The sequence below is a fragment of the Cardiocondyla obscurior genome, linkage group LG01 (genome assembly GCF_019399895.1).
Source record: "Cardiocondyla obscurior isolate alpha-2009 linkage group LG01, Cobs3.1, whole genome shotgun sequence".
Lineage (NCBI taxonomy): Eukaryota > Metazoa > Arthropoda > Insecta > Hymenoptera > Formicidae > Cardiocondyla > Cardiocondyla obscurior.
The window spans coordinates 12,671,556-12,691,490 of NC_091864.1; the positions used below are offsets into that span (position 1 = coordinate 12,671,556).

At 44.4% G+C, this 19,935-nt stretch overlaps 2 protein-coding genes across 2 annotated transcripts in view; both read right to left on the reverse strand.

The window, feature by feature from the left end:
• Positions 1-12,437, reverse strand: part of LOC139105700 (protein trachealess-like) — a 73,421-nt gene extending 60,984 nt beyond the window's left edge. Inside the window, exon 1 of the mRNA XM_070661950.1 lies at positions 9,283-12,437. Within this exon, the coding sequence (XP_070518051.1) occupies positions 9,283-9,578 (296 nt within the window). The 5' untranslated portion in view covers positions 9,579-12,437. The remainder of the gene's footprint in view (positions 1-9,282) is intronic.
• Positions 12,438-16,955: 4,518 nt separating this feature from the next.
• The window catches only part of LOC139105667 (klarsicht protein-like), a 36,722-nt gene continuing 33,742 nt past the window's right edge, over positions 16,956-19,935 (reverse strand). Inside the window, exons 20-21 of the mRNA XM_070661897.1 lie at positions 19,487-19,863; positions 16,956-18,009 (exon numbers count right to left, since the gene is read on the reverse strand). Of these exons, the coding sequence (XP_070517998.1) occupies positions 17,730-18,009; positions 19,487-19,863 (657 nt within the window). The 3' untranslated portion in view covers positions 16,956-17,729. The remainder of the gene's footprint in view (positions 18,010-19,486; positions 19,864-19,935) is intronic.

Genomic DNA, 19,935 nt, shown 5'->3' on the forward strand with positions numbered 1-19,935 from the left:
ATGGTATTATTTATGGACCCGCGATCGCGCCCAACATCTCGCCAATTTCACCACTTCGGGCGGGTATACCTGTGAAATTTTAGGAAAGGAAATTATAATAAAACGCGGTACAAGTCTAAAATTTAAATTAGTAAAGTTAATTGTCGAAATTGTCAGGCATTATGTTTCAATGTCTCGTTAGGTCAAAGCTTTGTCTTTAACGATTCGAGCCTTTTTAAATATATATGTCAAGCGTGTTTTTCTATCACAATATTAAATCGACTTTGCGTTTGCACCCATACAATTACACATACGTACTGACGGGTAATAGATGGTATGTCCCGACGACGTGTAGTGCCGCCCACGTGGTCACTTGACCTCCCTACGCCTCCGTATCTCTTAGTTAACCTTATCAACTCGATTCAACTCAACCTAACCGGTGCCGACTCACAGTTTACCAGTGCTTAACCGGCGCACAGGCGACATACGGGCGTACATCTGTCTTCTTTTATTCTTCACGTCTCCAATAATACCATTAAATACGGATACATTAAATGCCGTAATAGCGTGTTATTAATTCGATATTCAGCAGTTCCTCGAAACAAATAATTCGTACTCCTGTTAACGAAGCTTATCTATACCGCTTCGAGTCTTATACTTTCGGCACTGACATTATTTACAATTAAAAGATAAAAGCAAGAAAAAAAAAAAAAAAAAAATTATTCCGCAATTTATGTAAATATAAAATTTCTCGCTGCGCGATGGCACAAGCTAAGATGTCGGACGAATTCGCAAAAAGTTACACGTCTTGTAGAGTAATCTAGATACCATAGATATGCATAACTCGGGGGAGATCGCGCGCGCGTGCCCTCGCGGGCGCGAAGATGCGAGCGCCGAGGAGTCGAAGGGTGTGTGTATCGATCTAATAGTAATGAGCCCTGTCGGGAGATTTTGAAATATACATTATGGGGATTATGGTTATGCATGCGGGAAGGCGCCGAGAGTATTTTTCTTTGATACACCCTTCGCGCCCGCAGCGTCTTTGCGGAGCCGCGCGATGAGATTTGAATAAAAGTATCCGGCGTGCCGTGGCCTCCGCTCCGCTCCGCTTCGCGAGTCGTCCCGTTGGGGGCTCGATTCGCTAGCTACTTTTTACAACTGCGCGGTCTCATTAAATATGTATAGATTCGCGCCCCGTGCCCGTTCCCCCAATTCCTCATCCCTTCTCCCCCCATCCCCCTCTGCCCCTCTCTCATTTGATGATACAACCGCATCAGCTATTATCAGAAACATATGTTTTAAAGATCACGAGATTCGAAGACGTCGCGTTACCCGGTCAGTCACAGCTACAAATGATTTAGAACGATTCTGTGCGAGATGAAATTAGTTTTCGGCGCGTACTTTCGCGAAAAATAGTTTGTACGAAGGCCTTGGAATAAATGCTTCTCGCGTGCATAAATTATACGGCTGAATTAACGAGGAGAGTGCCCCGCGCGCAGATACGTGCAAACACCGTCGGGGATAACGACTCCTGAACTACGTGCTCTAATCCTAGCCCATCCCCTCGGGTCTGCGTGACCCGGATTAAACTATAGGCTCGTATCGACATCAGTTTCTCAAGGAGCTACCGGTGTTCGGATACCAGTTAAGCGCGGGAAGTGGTCTAGCGTAACCATTGATATTTTCACGCCGCCCGCGGCCAGCTGTAAACCTAGCATTAGTCGCACAGTCAGTTTTAGCGTGTTATCCAGTTGCTATCACGACCGCAATTTCGTCGTAGCTCGCTTAGGTAAAGATACTATTAAATAACTGACAAATCGACCTCTTGTTTCACTACGTACGTTGCTCACGGCGTTAAAAATAAAGCATTAAAATTAAACGTTACGCCACCGTACAATTATGATAGCTGTCAACGTTTTATCGGGGGTTATTTATTAGAGATAGGTGTAATATGTGTACCAAGCCGCAATCGCCGAGCGCATCTCCCTCTCTCTCCGTAGCGGTAGCGTTCTTTATTAAGACGCAATATCGACGGCGGTTTCGTTCCTTCGCGGAACAAATGACCCGCAAGTTATCACCCTGAGAGTTTCGACCCTTCCATTTAAAAAATGTAAATTCGTTAATGCAAGTAATGGGGGCGTGAAAATTTGTTCGGTCCCTCTCCCCGCATCCGTTTCTCTGTCTCTCTTCCTCGGTCCTCTCTTCCTCTCCCCCTCTGCGCTGCCGCCACCCTATTACCTGAGACTATTATCCAATACAAAAAATCAAATAAAGTATGCTAAGTTACGCTCCGAAGACTTTGGGGAGCTCGGAAACTGCCGAGGGGTCGTAGAAACATTTTTTTTACTCCGTTCCCCCATGTAACGTCGACACCCGCTCTCTTTCTCTCTCTCTCTCTCTTTCTCCCTTTGCCGACTGTGCCTGCGCCGTTTCTTCGTCGCCTATTAACTTCCAACAGGCTGTAACAATGAGACGCCGCCGAAACTTTCCTCGCGATTTATAGTCGTGCCGTCGAAAAGGCGAATTCAGCTTCGGAATCTCTGGATCGCCGCGGCTTGCCTCCGCGCTTCGAAAGAATTGATTTTTCACTTCGAGCGAGAGATGTTCACCTCGCGACGCGTCGCGTCCTCGAGATAAGACGGTAAACTTAGCCGTCAAAAAGTATGAAAGATCCCGGCGTCCCGTTTGCCGTCAAGATTATTTCACGAAAGACAAATCGCGTTCCCGCATTAATATATTTCCGCGACTTAATGACCGCGTTTAGAGCCTCGAGGTTCGTGATGTTGCAAATTGCATAAGATCGAGTGTGAGCTGAACGTATACCGTTTGTGGCTCGTCCGACGAGCAGACCGACGCGGCGGCGGCGGCGGCGGCGGTATCAGTAGCCTGTTCTTATCCGCTGATCCGCATCTACATTATTAAACTTGATTGGAGGCCAGGCCAATTCCCGCGCGAAAACGACTTATTGCAGCGTGGCGTAGTGCACCTCGACGTTAGACCATTATAGGAAAGTGCTGTTTAACGATTCGAAAAAAAGCTCGAGATAAAGCCCCGATAATCGAAGATCGTCGCGGTATCCGAACGATTACTCTTTTTTTTTTTTTTTATTTTAAATAAATAAGTAAATAAATAAATACAGAGATATATTATAGTTTCGTAAACGAAATTATTACGCGCCTTCGTTTTTTTTTTTTTCAAAACCGTTGTTCGGCGACAATTAGCCGTATCAAAGCGCTAACTGCAATAAACAAATCGTCATCATTTTCTGCGAGCGACTAATGCGCACGAATACGCCGTTCAGGCGCGAAAGATCGTTTTTAAATACTTATCCCGGTATTAGTTGCATAAGATGTAATAAGTTTCACGTAATACGAGGGCAAAAAGGCCCAGGAGGTTCGACGCCTGGGAAATGCAACGCGCGCGGGAATCGGAAAAAGTGCCGTTTTACGCTTCAAGTAATATCATCGAATATAATGGAATGCGCGGCGATCGGAAGGGAGGGAGAGGGGACCGTGTATACGGTTCGCGGGACGGATAAAATCTCGGGCGTTGTGCAAGAAAATCGCTAGCTGTCCGATCTCTCTCGCACATTGTTCTAAGCGAGCGAAAAAGTCGGAACAAATCGTCCGCCTTATCGACGGCCGACGTAATAAATCGCCGAATGGAAACTCGCGCGTCGTTTCGCGTATCGGACGGCGCTCGCGCGCCGTGGATTTCGGCGTAAAAGAATAGAAATTGATTTTTTTTTTTTCGAGTCAGGCCGTATAATTGCCTTTCGAGTCGAGCTCGCGCTGGATGAAGTTCTCGTAAAGAAACCGCGCGCGTGCGTCTGTATCACCACACTAAATTCCGCGCCGTGAGCGGCCTTGGTGCGCCAAGTATATTGAAATAAAACGTATCAAAGTAGCGTGCAAGACGTCGGGAGGGTGAGAAGGAAGAGGAGGGAGGGAGGGGGGGGGTCGGTAGCCCCCCTTTTCTCAATGGGCGTTTTTCAAACTAATTAAAGTGGATATTAAATCACTTCTGCGCCACACACGCACACGCGCGCACACTTGCAGAATTCACTGATGTACGACCCATTAATTAACGTTTCCGATGCTGCAGAATATTGCTTCACTTCGTACGTTCTAAAAGCTTTCCGAGATACCTTTCTGATTGCCGATCGTAGCGCGAGAGTATGCAAGAAGCGCGTTGCACAGCGCCGCGGTGCTCGCAAAACGCGGCGACGGGTGGTCGATTCCAGCCGTGGTTGCACTTTCCGCGTTTCGCTGACTTTCGACGAAATATCTCGCGCGTAAAGTATTATTATCGAGAAACACGCATTAAATCTGTGAACGTTCTCACAACTAATAATCGTTCCGGGATTGCCGGGGATAATAAAAGTTGATGAAGCGAAAGAAAAGAAGGAGACGGTCTAACATCGAAAATGAGGGGGAGGGGGGCAGAATGAGGGGGAGTTCAGAATTCGCTAGCTAAAAAGATCGAAAAAACTCGGAAGAGCAATGCCGCCCCTCGTGTGCTTTTTACATTGCGCGAATGGGTTGCGATCGGCGACGCGACTTGATCATTACCACGGACGTATTATATATTATATTATAAAACTCGTGGATATCGTGTTTTCTCCCGCGCCTCGCCGCGATAAGCAATCGGTTGATGATCGGCGTAACGGGCGATGATACGGATTCGCCAAAAAACGGCGGGAGATCGATTTTCCGGAATGTTATTAAAGTCGGAGGATGGCGCGTTTCTCGTGATTGTCGTTTTGCACGGGCGAGCGAATAGGTTGACGTCGCGCACGAGACGACGACGACGACGCGGTTCCAACGAGCGGGGAAGATGCGAGAGGAAAGAGCGAGGAAGGAACGAGGGCCGCAGGCGAGTTGTATAATATGAACGCGCCGCGCCGGAGTTTCGGCAGGCTATAATCAATTCTGATTGCAGTCCAGCGGATCGCGCTGCGATCCACTGGCCGATAGCCGAGAAAAAAGTCAGCGCATCCAACTACCGGGCTGCACGGTGGTATAGCCGAGGAAGCAAGGGCGGACGAAGGGACAGAGATAAAGTAAGAACGGGGAGAGGAGAACGCGGAGATGTGCGCGAAAGGGACACGGGGCCGGTGTCGAGGGAAGAGGAAGGGGCGAGAGGAAAGAATAAAGGGGGACGACCGAGAGGGACGGGGATACCAAAGGGATCGGTGGGTGGTTGGCGGAGAAAAAATACGGATAGAAACGGGTTTTCGGCGCGGGCTCGGGGGTGCGAATTAGTTTGCGTTGCAATCGCGGGAGCAAAGATTTTAAGGAGCTGGTTCGGGAAGCGGCGCAAAATCGCGGCAGTAAGAACGCAGCCGGAGATCATTCGTCGTAGTCGTTCGTGGCAGCGACCTTTTGATTCCGGAGCAAATATCGGTGGGACGTATATAGGACCGACGGGCTCGATGCGTTTTATTGACTGTCGCCGCATTCCTTGACTTTCTCTGACCCCACAGGATTTATCTAACGTGCAGAAGCCCCGTGACGTAACGCTGCTGCGTGTAGAAACCGCGGATTATACGCGCTCTCGTACGCGCGGAGGATTCGCGAGAAAGGCGATATCACGCTCGAATTAAACGCCCTAGAGACTCGACGCGTAAGGGCACCGCAAGGGCAAAGACCTCTGCGCTAAACTATGCACGCCTCTGGCCTCGGATTCGATCAGGACTAGTGGCGGGCCTCGTCCTGTTGAGGCACGAGATCCTTCAACTTCCGCGGTGAAGGTTCTTTTAGATGAAAGATGAAATAACGAACGCGCCGTATCGAGAAACCCGCGAAAACACCGACCGTCCGTCTCGCCGTTGCGGATAAATTTGGGGAAGACGCGCGCTGATAAGATCATCGTCGACAAAAAAAAAAAAAAAAAAAAAAAGACGGTCCATCGGTGGCGGATATGTAATATATGAGTAACTCCAGCAACAACCTTGACTCGCCGCAAGCTATACTCGCGCGCTTCTTATAATCCCTTGTGTTCGCGCGCGTCCGGCCCCATTAGTAGTTGGCTGACCCATCATTCAATAACGCTCTCAATGTCTGTGCGACCGTGTCTCCGTGTCTTCGGACGCACACTTACGCGCGACGCGGCGATAATTAGACCGAATTTCCGCGCGAGAACGAACGCGGAAAGGAAAAATTTCAGCGGCCATGTCGAACTAGTTCGTTTCACTTCGCAAGCCGCGCCGTATATATTTATTACATTTTTACAACCTTTTTCTCCGATTTAAATATGTCGACACTTTGTACGGAACCTCACCGAGGATCTTCGTCTTCCGTCTCTCTATATGTGACAAGCGAAATTTTAATACAAACTTAGGTGCAGATAGCCGGGTGTAGATAAATGTTAGTATATCTGGGTAGTATGTCGGTCTTGAGACATAGTTTATATACGTTCCGAATATACGAATCGATTGCTATGTCTGTGATTAAATAATTAGTATCAGAATTACGAGATGCGATACTGACGTTATCGCAGAGACGCGTGTACCATGCGTGAATCCCGCAACAATAGGTCCTCTGTCGCGCTAAACGTCTAATAACTTTTTTTTTTTTTCGCGAACAACTGCGCTTTACAATCTTACATTGAATTTTCCATCTCGACGTCAGCGTGAGTACATCCCGCGTCCGATTCGGAAACAGGCGAACGACCTGTCTAATTAATGAGCCGCATTGACCGCGGGACACTTGTCTTCTTGCCAAAAAAAAAAGAAAAAGGCGTGAAGCAGCACAGTAGCTTCTAAAGAATCAATGCAAATACCGCGGTCTTTTGTGGCAAACGATTCGGAACGGCCACTAACGCTCGGCTTGACAAGCAAACGCTGCTTCTTATTCATATCGATGCGAATCGGTGTCAAATGCTCCACCAGTTTTCGTTAAATTATCATTTCTGTGGCGCGACAACCGTTCCACCGGCATTCCTCGAGCGAACGGGCGAGGTGAAAAGATGATTTCTATGGACAAACGCGCGAGCCATCAACCGGAATATTCACCGGAACGAAAAATCTTGCGTGGAAAAAAAGAAAAAAAAAAAAAAAATTCGAAAAAAAAAGTTTATTATTAATTGATTGTCTTTGCGTAACGAAACACGTTGAGTGAATCATGCCGGGGCAATCACCTATCGATTACGCGGAAGATAGACGAGAATTATATACCAGAGTTAAAATCATAGCGATCCAAACACTGTACTTCTCGAGTGGCGTCGTATCGAGACGACGATATGTCAGTGTCATTCGCGCTGTCACTACGTTACACACTAGGTGTCCAGAAATAAACCGTCCCGGACCCAATGGAACAAAGATTATATTTTCAAATAATCAGATTATTAAAGAATTAATTGTTTTCGCAAGGATTTCATATCTACGTTATATTTATCGTTATAAAAAAAAAATAAAAGCGTATATTTCGGAGAAAACGGCGTGATAAAATATTACAAAAAAAAAAAAAAAAATGGCACAGAAATTTGTCGATGATTTACTTCTCTCTATGCAAAAAGCAACTTAATTTAACTCTCTTTTGTATACCGCAGATTTCGGAACACCCTTTAGAGGTTTTCCTCGTTACGATCGCGACGGCGTGATTATACGTTTTATAAATACAGAGCGACAGACGTTCCTACTAGTTGCTCCGACATCGAAAGCACGACGGCAGGATAATTGATAGCGGAATGCTAATAACTCGTACGAGGCGGGCATTATAATAAGTTTTTTGCCGGGCGTGTGCCCCGCGTCTAGCGCATTCTCGCTCCCTTCGTGATGCACCGCGAGTGTTCTTTCCGGTACTTATTAGCACGTAATTTGCTTACTCCATCCTTGGCGTTGATACTAGCTATCGCGTCGATGCGACACTTGTAAAAATGTTTATTCGTTCTTGCCGAACAAGTTTTTCACTTAATATATTTTTAAAAAATTTAATTGTATTTTTAATACATTATGTTATATTATTATATATTTTATTATTTAATACATTATATTATATTTATAAATAAAATAACGATAATGCTTTTTACTTGCAACATTACAAAGATTAGAGTAAACATTTTTGCAAAATGTGGTTTATCGCCGCTAAGTGTTGACAAGCTCGACTGATTTGACATCGCGTCGGACTTCTCACGTAGAGACAATCAGACGAAAAATGTATCTTTATATAAATACGCGGGTGTGAACGCAATCGAAAACGCAGACGCGAATTCAGCCGGACGTATATGTGTTTCACATTTTCCTCGGGCAGATTAGTAGTTACGAAATGAAAAAATCTTAATACAATTTGCTGGGATATTAAGCACACGAAGAGTGTAATTACAAGAACTGTTCTTACGCGTTACTTTCCTCCGAGCGATTATACATCGCGCCGTACGGGCATGGAGTGTTAATAATTACGGTAGACGATGGAGAGCGTGTGTGTGAAAGTCTCCGTGTGTATATTCGTATTAAGAAAGAACGATACCGCCGTACTTTGAAATAAAGGCGCTGATATTGTTTATCTCGTTTCGTTGAAATTGAATTCACACATGTAATCTATTTTTATTATTTTATTTTATTTTTTATTAAAAAAAATTTTTTTTTTCGTAAAATAATTAAAAAAATATTTTCTTGTAAAAGTATTTGAGATTGATATAATGCATTTGGTTTTGCAAATTATAAACGTGAACTTACGGCCGCCAATCGGAATATTAACAGAGTACTCGTGTAGATTAAAAAATATCTAGTACTTTTCCAAGTATTTGCTGAAATGGGCAAATATGGGAGTACTTCCCCAACGAAGAAATATTGACTAGGCAAACAACCGAGGCTAAAACAAGCGACCTCTCCATTTACCGGTGCATCTAGATAGACTGGGTGACGGTAGATGCGACGGCATCAGGCTAGGCACCGTGGTAATATAGTTCATGTCGTTCTTTCCACGAAGACTACTTTCAACTCTCTCTCTCTCTCTCTCTCTCTCTCTCTCTCTCTCTCTCTCTCTCTCTCTCTCTCTCTCTCTCTCTCTCTCTCTCTCTCTTTCTCTTTCGCGCATAAATTTATATTGTACGATTCGAGAAGATAAACTCGCGTATTTGATTATTAAAATAATTTTAATTACAAATAATTCATACATTTAAATATACGTTTAAATAAAGTCGAAACTCGATGCCGCAGGTTGTTTAAAGTATTCGATAAAACGCTTGCAAAAACGTCTTGTTTGTACAAGTTTTATTTTATTAATTCGTCGGAATTTTCGATGACGAAGAAACTAAGCGTTACGTCGACACGAGGCGAGGAGTCACGAGTCTCGTACTAACCTGGTAGGGAAATAGGGAAACCCCTGATGAACGTGTAGGTCCATAGGCATCGCGGGGTGCGCGGGCCCGTGATGCGCCGCGGTCGGCACGTACTCGCCACCCGCTGACATGGGGGGCTGCATCATACCCGCGGCGGCGGCCGCGTGGTGACCCGCGAACATCGCCCCCCAATGGAAGCCGGGTGCGCCCGGCATCGCCGACGGATGTTCTAGTTCGAGGGCACGGTGACTTCCGCCGGCACCACCGACGATACCACCCCCGGCTGCGCCTCCGGCACTTCCGCCTCCGCGGTGCATCCGCCACCCTTCCACCACGAATGTCGATGGTACTTCCGTCGTCTAAGTCAATTGTGCACTCTTTCTTTGCTCTTCCTTAGATACCCTGGCTCTTTCTCTCGCGTTCTCTCTCTCTCTCTCTCTCCCTCTCTCCCGTTTCGATAATTCACTCAAACGTTACCGCTCACTTGCACACTGCGCGCGTGTCACTCGCGCCCTTAACCCACACCCGTGCCCGCACCGGCACTCGGGTCCGCCGGTACTAGGGCGCCGGTGGCCTCTTCCCGTCGACGGGAGCCTGCCGCGCGGGACGGCTTGACGATCCGCGAATTTTTCGAGCACCGCACCATCGACCGGTACCTTACTCGCGCGGTACGCGGCGCACCTGCGAACGCCGTGGACGCAAGGGCATCGTCGCGGCGTGGCGGTTGGCGACTCCGGGAGCGGCGGCGACGCGACGGAGAACGCGGCGACGACGGCGCGACGGCGGATGCGGACGCTGCGGGGGAGACAGGTGTCCGCGCCGTAGTGTATCCTCTGGTGAGCCGCAGCAGCCGGACGGACCCGAACAGTGGCGCAGCCTTTAGCTCGGCCATGAATGACGCGCCGTACTCCGAGTTACCTCGCGGAGGCGGAGCCTCGGCCTACTCTCGTCCGCGCCTCCATTCCCTCTCTGATCCTCCACTCTCTCCCCGATCTTCCTCCGCCCGCGACTTCACCCTCTCGCGGCCACGTGCGCGCGCGCGCCCGATTGCGAAGCATCCTCTCCCCGTTTACCTCCCTGGATGTCCCTCCGCGACCCTACCGAACTCGCATCGCGTTGGCATCACCGGGGATCTTTCCGCTGTCGCGCGTATCGCGATATCTCGGCTCGTTTGTCTTAATCCACTCTTTACAATTAGGTAATCAGGTTTGCGATACTTCATACGAAAAGAACGATCGGGTGACGAGTCCGTCGGGGATGACGTCAGGGGGGGGGCACGCGTTCTTCGCTCGGACTTTACTCCTGCGCCGTTCGACGATAAGCTGGGAGCCCAGACTGAGCTTTCGCGGGAAGGAAATGATATCGGTGAAATTAATATGCGATTCTCCCACGCGATCTCTCGGACGGGAGAGAAACGCCCCGTTGACCACGCGCGGGGCGGACAAGCGCGTCGCGGATCGACGAGAGACCGTAGAGACGCAAGCTCGTTTTGGCGTAACACTTGTTGAGCCACTTCGCCCCCGCGGTCTTTGACTAAACGCGTCTTTTAGTGGACGTTTCATAAGCAAGGGTCTTCGAGAGCGGTCTTTACTTCTCATTTGTCGCGTTTCTGCTTGTCGGGTCGACTTGCCTGTCTTATCTTCACAGAAAGTTATTCCGCAGTATAATACATGTTAACATTTTTTTTTTCTTTCTCTTTCAAAAATGAAAAAAAAAACGATAATACTTAATTCGTAACATTTTTTTTTAAATGGCGATTTAATGATAAATATGCAAAATACATTCCATTTTTTAGCTCGATGTAGTCCCCCGTGGCGTTTTAATTATCGCCAAATTATCGCGCGACAACTGTTCTTTTTTCTTACCAGATAACGCTTAGACAACTTCGGAGTTATTACTTCTAATCAGAAATTCGCCGCGCGAATGGCGAATAAAAGCGACGCTGTAGTAACGTACACATTAAATCAGCCGACGTTACGTCAGTCCCCCCTCGAGCTGTAACCGGTCTACTACCATAAAAAATTTAATCAAAATGCCCTCTTGGTAATTTACAGCTCGCCCAGCGGCTCAACCCTTGCCAGGCGAGGTGACTCTCCAACCGGTGGGTGGAGAGGCGACCTCGCCTGCTTAAGTAAGCCAAGCTGAAGTAGGGGTTGTAAGACGATAGAGAGAAAACAACTGAAAGTAAGAAGGGACGAATAAACCCCGTAGGAGTCATAGAGCGGCAGTAAGACGCGGCCCATTTGCTCGTTCGAGGCTCCTTTCCGTAAAAAATAATTCAGTCCTCGCTCGTTTGCCGTCTGTCGCTTAGGGCTCGAAATGGCCAAGTTCAAGTTTTCCCGTTTGGATGAGTCTCAGACCGATGCCGCGAATTGTAATAAGGTGTAACAGTGGGAAAGAGCGAATCTGAAATATTTCTATTCCCTTTTTTTTTTATTTATTATTATTTTTTTTTCTTTTTTTTTTTCTTTTATCATATATGCAATTCCGTTCATTTTATTTCAAATTATTTTTCGAATTACCGAGTCGTTATTCGAGTCGTTACGACATACGCGCAGCTTCGCGATTACGTTTCTTCCATTATCCCTTATTTTCTATCTTCGTAATATTATTTCGGATGAGTCGTGGTAACCAAGGCCCGCCGTATTCGCGTGCGCGACATTCGTTCGCAGAAGAACGACGATAATAATTTTACTTGCAACTCCAACTTATTGTTGTTGCCGGGAGAGAGAGAGAGAGAGGAAAAAAGATAGAGAGAGAAAGAGAGAGAGAGAAGAGGGCAGCGTCGTACCATTAAGTAGATTCTCTTAAGCAGAAAAATCGTTCCGCGCTGGCCTACCACACGTGGGTACAGGTGTGAGTCGTAATAACATAGTGGGTGTGCCCTTTAACCCCTTATATCCCTACCTTCGCGCCGACTTCACTAAGGCCGCCGCAAACGGACGTAGGAACACGGCAATCATCGTACCTCTGTATCAATTGCAGGCGCATTATTATTGCGGATATACTTGCCGGCGCGCCGTACCATTGAACTTTCGGCAATACACCGCGATCGCGAACGTCGTCATTGGCGACATATATTATATCATTCGAACGTTGCGAGACGTGCCGTATTATTGCATTTATTATTATCGTTATTATTAAGTATTATTATTATAAAAAAATTTTTTTTTTTTTTTGGACGATAGGGAGTCATTTTCAGGACTAGGAATTGTTTTCGTACAGGAACGAAGAAGGTAGATAAAGAATAACGAAAGAACTTTTCTCTGAACAAAAATCCAGAATTTATTTGAAATGTTTAAAATGTAGTATAATACTTGAGTGTATAATACTCCAAGTGGAAAAAAAAAAATATTGTTAGTAATATTCGGACGTTACTTTACAACTGTATGGCGGCTCGGTTTGATATAGTAAGCACAAGGAAAGTCTGAAAGCCGGTGTACCGCGAGGTAATCACACGGTGAGTTGAGCAAACCAATTTGGCGATTGTATCGTGATGTATAATGTGTCTATATCGAAGTGAAAACGATTTGAATCTCGGTAATTGTAAAGTAACGCTATTTACGCGCCTCACTTTGATGTGAGGAATATTCGAAGGAAATAAAAAGTTTCCATTACAGAAGATAAAAAATTTCCGATTAGGGTTAAAAAAAAAAGAGGGGGGGGGGCATTACAGTTCGTCGGGAACTGCGACAGTCTTATTGTCACTGATAATAAAATCTCAGTTGAAATTATGGAGATATTAATCTTCAGAAGAAGAAATCAATAAGTAATATGACATAACTCACGAAACGTGATTTAAAACGTAATTACCATATCATAAATTGCGCCCATCGCTTCCAATTGAGCATCAAACACGACATAGACGAATAATTAATGTAATTAAAGACTAAGCGTTTTTGATCTTTACGTATACCCTGTTTTTTCTTTTTTTTTTTTTTTTTTTTTTTTTAGTTGGCTGATATTTTCCCCTGAAATGTCTCACTCGTGTCTCAAGTAGAAGCGCTGTTACATATCTACTTCTAAGAATATTATCGCTAACGTAATTTTAGCGGCTTTCAAAACCATCGTTTCTTACAGATGCAATTCCTAACGCATGACGATTAACTCCATCATCTTCTTATCATTTTATTTAAGTAAATTTAATCATCGAGTCGATTCAACTCGATTTAATTTCGACTCGCTTAAAATAAATGTTTTAAAAATGCATTAACACTGCAAAGGGGCCAAACGATGGTTTTCAAATATACTGAATATCGTAATACTTTGTTCGCTTATCGAACTGAATATTAAAAAAATTTTTTTTTTTTTTTTTTTCTTATAGAGCATCGTAATACCATACGATTCCCTTTGATAATAATGAAAAACAAAATGCATGCACGTATATCTAATAATCTATGCGATATAAAATGTCTATTCAGTAAAATGATAAGCGTGACACGATCGTTACAATATTACCAGGTATTCCTTCAACCGCGTGCATAGAATAGATATAAGTAGCGTTTTGATTTCTCAGGTACTTTATACACGTACATATTTCGTATAAGGCAGATTGAAAATCGTGTCGCACTTTCGCGATACGAAATTATGCTTAACGTGCGTTACTTAAAATAGTTATTGTTGCAATGAAAGGCGTCGCTTTTCTTTACGTCTAGAAACCAATTTTTGATGATATTGTTTCATTTCTTTCAACAGCACGGGACAAAAAATGTTTACAGTAACGTTGTATTTTAAGTAACACTTCGTAAAAAAAAAAAGGTTCTCTTTGACATTATGTTATTTTATAACACTACAGTCGTACGAACGTAATATGCGTAAGTCTCCATGTCGGATCGCCGTGATCGCCTAAAGTAAGCGCGAAGTCACGCTTGATTGTTGAGTTTCATTATCGTTCTCGTTAAGTCAGAGATCTTCATTCATTGAACAATTTCATTGTGATATACAGCGATTGTCGCGTTATATTTTATCGAAAAGAATTCGATGCCATTGACGTCAGTCTGTCGAATGGCCGGCAATTAAATAATTGCCGTTCTCTTATACGATGGATTGTAAGTACGTATGTACTTCATCATTGGATAATTATCCAACAATCTCTCACTCGGTTCTCGTTTCCCGGTTGATGTTAAAATAACGAGCAGTAATTCTTTACGTAAATTACGTCTAAATAAAAGACGATCAAATCGTGATCTTAGGTCGATTAAAAAAAAAATAAAAAAAAAAAAAATTAACGGTTTTCTCGCTACCGAGCTCAATCAAAATTTCAATTAAATCAATCAGAGTTTGTAGATGAAAAATAGCGAAAGGCACGCTCCCGTCCCTGCGAGTTGCAGGAGTTATTTCTCCGATCGCTATCTCGGTATTTAATTACACTTTTGGATGGATAATAAAATAAGAGCTTTGTTTAACACAGCTTCACTGCGACAGTGAGAAACTGTATTAAATTTTGGATAACATCCACGTCTGTAGTAGCAGAAAGTAGATAGTCAAGTTCATGGAAAGACTAACCGTATATCCGCTCTCAATTAAAACTATTCCTCACAGTTCTTTCACATGCGTCGATCGTAAAAAAAAAAAAAAGACAAATAAGAACATTTAATTCGACGCATTCATCATATGACTTTTCTCCCATTCTCAATCTTTCTAAGGTTCGCCAGTTGAGACAGTCGCGATCATTTGCAATTTCTTTTATGCGACAAGATGCGAAAGTACTGTCTTCAATTATCTTATCAACTTCTACTTTCTTTTCCTCTTTAATACCTTCAAAGAAAGCACGGTGTACTTTACAATAAAGCAGTATAAGGCATCTCTTTATCATTGTTTTTCTCTCGATGCGTCTGGTGCATCAAGTTTGAGAAATATCTTCGCCTCGCGCGAGTTTCTCGTCGAAGAGATATCGACGTTGAATAAAAGTACATTTCTATTCAGTGTAGCTTGTTTCTCTGTCGAGTCTAAGCGTTACTGGAAATACTTTGATTTTTCAATCGTAACGAAACTCCGTCTAATAAACATTTGCTACTCGTAGCACATAGTACTTACGTATTAAAAAAAAAAAGGAAACAAAAAAAACTGAGCTATCGACGACTGTACTATCACTCATGCAAGTCGACGAACTACAGTTCGCGATATAAAATAAAAATTCACAAAATTGTTGGTGTAAATTAATGGTAGGTTTAATACAGATGATCTCAAAAAGAAAGATATATCTCGCTATTTGCTGATATTGCTATTTCTTTGCAGTCGATTTTCGGTAAAAATATTATTTACAAAGTCTCGACATTTTCCGTCGAGGCAGTATCGAACCACCATTAATTTACACAGCTATAATTATTTCTATCTACACGTAGATTGTGTTAACTACCCTCTATGTAGTCCGCAAAATGCCAGATGGACTTACCGACGATAAATCGCCTCTCTTACGAGAAGCTTTTAAATCTGCGCAAGCAAGGATCGTGTTCGTTACGCTGGAGCGCTTACACAGTAAGCATCGTGCAAGTTGTAAGCTTTCAATGATCAACCATAAGGCATTTCTCGTTACTCCGCATCGGCGCGCATGCGAATTCAGAACGACCGCTTTCGTTACGCAAACCATCCATTCTCTTCATTATTATACATTGTCTCGAAAAAGGCGTTACAAAATAGATCTCGGCAAATTACAGCATCCACATATCACTCTATCAAAAGCTCGTTTACCTCTTTAAAAAAAAAATAAAAAAAAGAAAATTTGTCATAAAAATTATTTTTCCTTCTGGAAAAATAATTTTCGCCCATTGGTTCGCCATACTTCTCCCTCCTTTAATCAGCCGTTTCAAGTACAAAGTCTTCAAATATCAAAGACACATCCCGAGTAAATCGACAAATACATTTTTACAATTAAAAATTCTAATTACGCTAAATGAGTCGCTGGTAGTCCCAAGCGACCCGCATATCTTTCTCACGTTGAAGAAATCTTACGCGAGAAAGCTCTCGAAACGAGCCGTCAGAAATATATCACAATCACAACATTATCGATTGTATTAAAAAGAAAATATACATACTATGTATAGAAATACATATCTTCTCCAGCCGTATGACACTAGATAAGTATCGTTAATAGCATGCACACAGTTATCGATATGACACAAGACAAACTGGAGGTGCGGAATATTTCAGGAACGACATAACTGCATGCAAAAGGAGGTGCTGATTTATACGCGTGCACATACACGCGCGCGCGTCGCGAATTATCAATGTGCAAAAGGTCGTATTTATTCCACAGTGCATGAACAGCCGATAATTTTTTATAAGGCCCAGTATCAATCGCCATGCACGTGTAAAAGAATATTTAGTTCGTGCAACCCATTTTTTTTTTTCCAAAATTTATCCTTAGCATCCGATGCAGTTAGCTTGACGCATGTTTGCGTAGATGCAGGGGTGGGGGGGGGGAGAATAGCAAAATAAATATTCGTTGTTGCGGAAACAAAAATGACGATGGTAGAAGCAACATTGCAGGAGAACACTTGGAGCAAGTGGGGGAAGCTTAGCGATATGGAATCCAAGTATTACTCCACAGTAAAATTCGATATAAATGGACTCCCGTCCGTTAAAAAATTGTAAAGTCCATTTTGTGTTCCCGGTCTCGTGTCCTTCGCGAGGAAAATCAAACATCCTCCGAGAAAAATAGTATATATAAGAAGTAAAATATATAATATATGATCTCTGTATATATATATATATATCTATAAATAAATATTTTTTTACACTTCAACAATAACATAGGCTGCTGGCGCGCGCAGTTCAGAACGATCAGGAAAGAGCTGTATTAATAAATGCAGTCTCTCGTACTTGAATACTAAAATATGAGAGGCGGGATATTTTTCATTGCGAGACGTTCGAGATTCGTTGCCAGACTGTCTCTGTACAATTTCCCGTATAATTAATTTCAACCGCGGATTTATACCGCTCGAACGCATAAAAATATACAAATTAAGTGAAAATACGTTAATCAATCCGTATTTAAATAATCAATTCCTTTATGTAAGTCTTAATTGTTTTCTAGTACGCGATTGTATCCGGTACAAACCGAATATGTTTGATAAGTTACGTCATGATAACTTGTGGCCAAAAGTTACAGACTATCGACAGAGTTTCGCAATTAAATCCGGTGGTACAATAAAATGCACGCGCGGGCAGTGAGAAAAAGAACAAAATCAGTCGTTTAGGCGTCGGCAAGTCATCTTCCCGAACGCATTGCCGAATTCAACGAGTTATTTAAAAATCAACAGTCTAAATGACGTCGCGATAGCGCGCGCTCGCTTAAAAAAATTCGCGGACAGCCTTACGCCGCGAGGTTCGGTCGCTTAGATCACGACTCCCCCGATGCGCGGATCGAAACGGATAAACATTTTTTTCATCCATTCCCGCCAAAAAAAAAATCGGGTTGATCCTCGGCGTCGACATTCGTATGCAATATACCTGCCGTACTAGGCCGCTCACAGCGGCGGTGGTCCTTTAGGGTAGCTGATGGACAGCGTGAATCTTTGCGTGTTCGCGGCCTCGCAGCACTGCGGCCTCCAGAGATAAATGGTGACGAACAAGACTGTTATCGCGAAACAGAAGGATAACGTCACCTTCGCGGTTCGCCGGAGTCTCGTCCACCCTTGGGGGATCGACTTATCCTCGGGGTTGTCGCCCTTAGCGGTTTTTTTCGTCGTCGCTAATTCCGCGTCGCTCTTCAACGTGTTCGCGTCGCAAATCGGTTTCTTGCGCTTGCTGAAAAAAAAAATAGGAGAAAAAAGGATAGTTTGATAATCGAAACAAACACGGTTCGCAATATCGTCCGGCATTTCGCGCAGGCTACGCTATTATTTTTATTTACGCATTACAGGGCGCCAAGTCAGTTTCGCTGAGTAACGCGTTAACTTTTGCGAGTCAGAAATTTTGACCGCTCGCGGGAGAAACTTGCGGGAGTTCGCAACTGGGAAAATTAATTTATGCCGTCCCACGGGTTACGATAATACGAGCAAACCGGTAATAGCAAAGTTCGCCGGAAAATCAATTTGGAGATGCATGCACGTAACTTGGAAGTTGCGAGATTGGGCTTGCAATTACAGAGCCGGCGCTGCCCTATTCCTCCATTAGCGTTATGTAAGTGCGCGGTTATTTAACTTTTCTGCAAACATTTCGCTTGGCTCCCGTCTTAATCCGCGAGCGGCGAGGGAAGGCTTAAAACACACCGTTAGAACCTGGCTGTTTACAGACGCGGAGAAAGGTGAAAAAAGAGGGGAGAGAATAAAAAAAAAAAGAAAAAGAAAGAAACCGGGGAAAACGTGAGAAATGTAGCGAAACGGAAGACCGTCAATCGAAGAAAATGGCACCGGGTTTTTATATCTCCTTTTATGACTCGGGAGTGCGGCAGATGTTTCACGCTCGCGAAAACTAAACCTATTATCCGCCACCTCCGAGCGGTGATTGAACCTGCCTATAAAAACGTCCTTAAAACAAAGTTAAATGAGATACACACCGCGGTGATAATTGGAATCTGTAATTGCGTCGGTGAACAACAGCGCGGGATTTTAACTTGATGAGAGACACTTGATGAAACAACTTACGCGAAACTGCCGACGTAGAGCGCACTTCTCGTTCATTTTCAAATCAAATCTCGGGCGAGGATTAATTAAAAGGGAAATTGAGACGTTCAACAACGGCGCGATGCGCGCATCTCCGGCAAATTTCCTAGCATCGGTAATAAAATAACGTTAAATTGTAAAATTAATGCGCGGTTTATAGAAGACTATATTCACTTTGTTAAAAAAAAAAATTTTTTTTTTGTTTTTAACGTGCACTACGTAAAGAACGATGCAATCATCAAGCTCGTTCTCGGCGGAGTTCTTGTATTCAAATGAGTCGCCTAATGCCGTGGACCAACGACCTCGCGCGTCCCCACGTCTAAATAGTCGCCTTCATTCTTTACTTCCCATTTCGACGTTATGCAAATGGAATGCGAGCGTGGGAGGCAGTTCTTAAATTCTGAGCTTCATTCCCGGACACTTCAGTAAATTCGGCGAGTGCCGCTAGTTCGATTATTATCTGCTCTCGAACAACGTCGTCGCGTAAAATTTGATCGTTCGACTAATCAGACCCGAGTTTTTATTTCACGCGAGTCTCCCATTCGAGCGAGGATTGCACAAAATCCGATTTGAGGTGAAATTTGGAATCGGTGACGAGACCCCACGGTACGGGTACTTACTCTGCGGTATAATGAACTTGGCTGGCCGTCCGTTTAGACGCACGCACGTTTACGCTCGCCGCAGTGTGGGTGCGCACGATGAGATCTCGGCACTGCTTCTGCAAGTCGCGCAACTCGGTCTCGGCGTGCTCGATCCTCTTCCAGAGGTCGGCCAGGGCCTCGCTACCAGGTGCGAGCTGAGTCTCCAAACTCCGCGTAAGCCGCCGCAGCGCGGCCAGCCTTCTCTCGCGCTCGCTTAGTTCTTGATCGCTCCCGCTGTCGGAGATTCCGCTGTCCGAGAGCGAGCCACCCTCCTGCGTAAGATTGCTCGAGGAGTTGCCGGCGAATTTTCCGCAGTGCACCTCCTCCGTCGTCGCGTCGTTTAACACAGCATCATTCTGAAACAGAAAAGCCCGCGGGGATTTGTCTTGATTAGCGGATCGCGATAACGCACGACAATCGCGAGTATA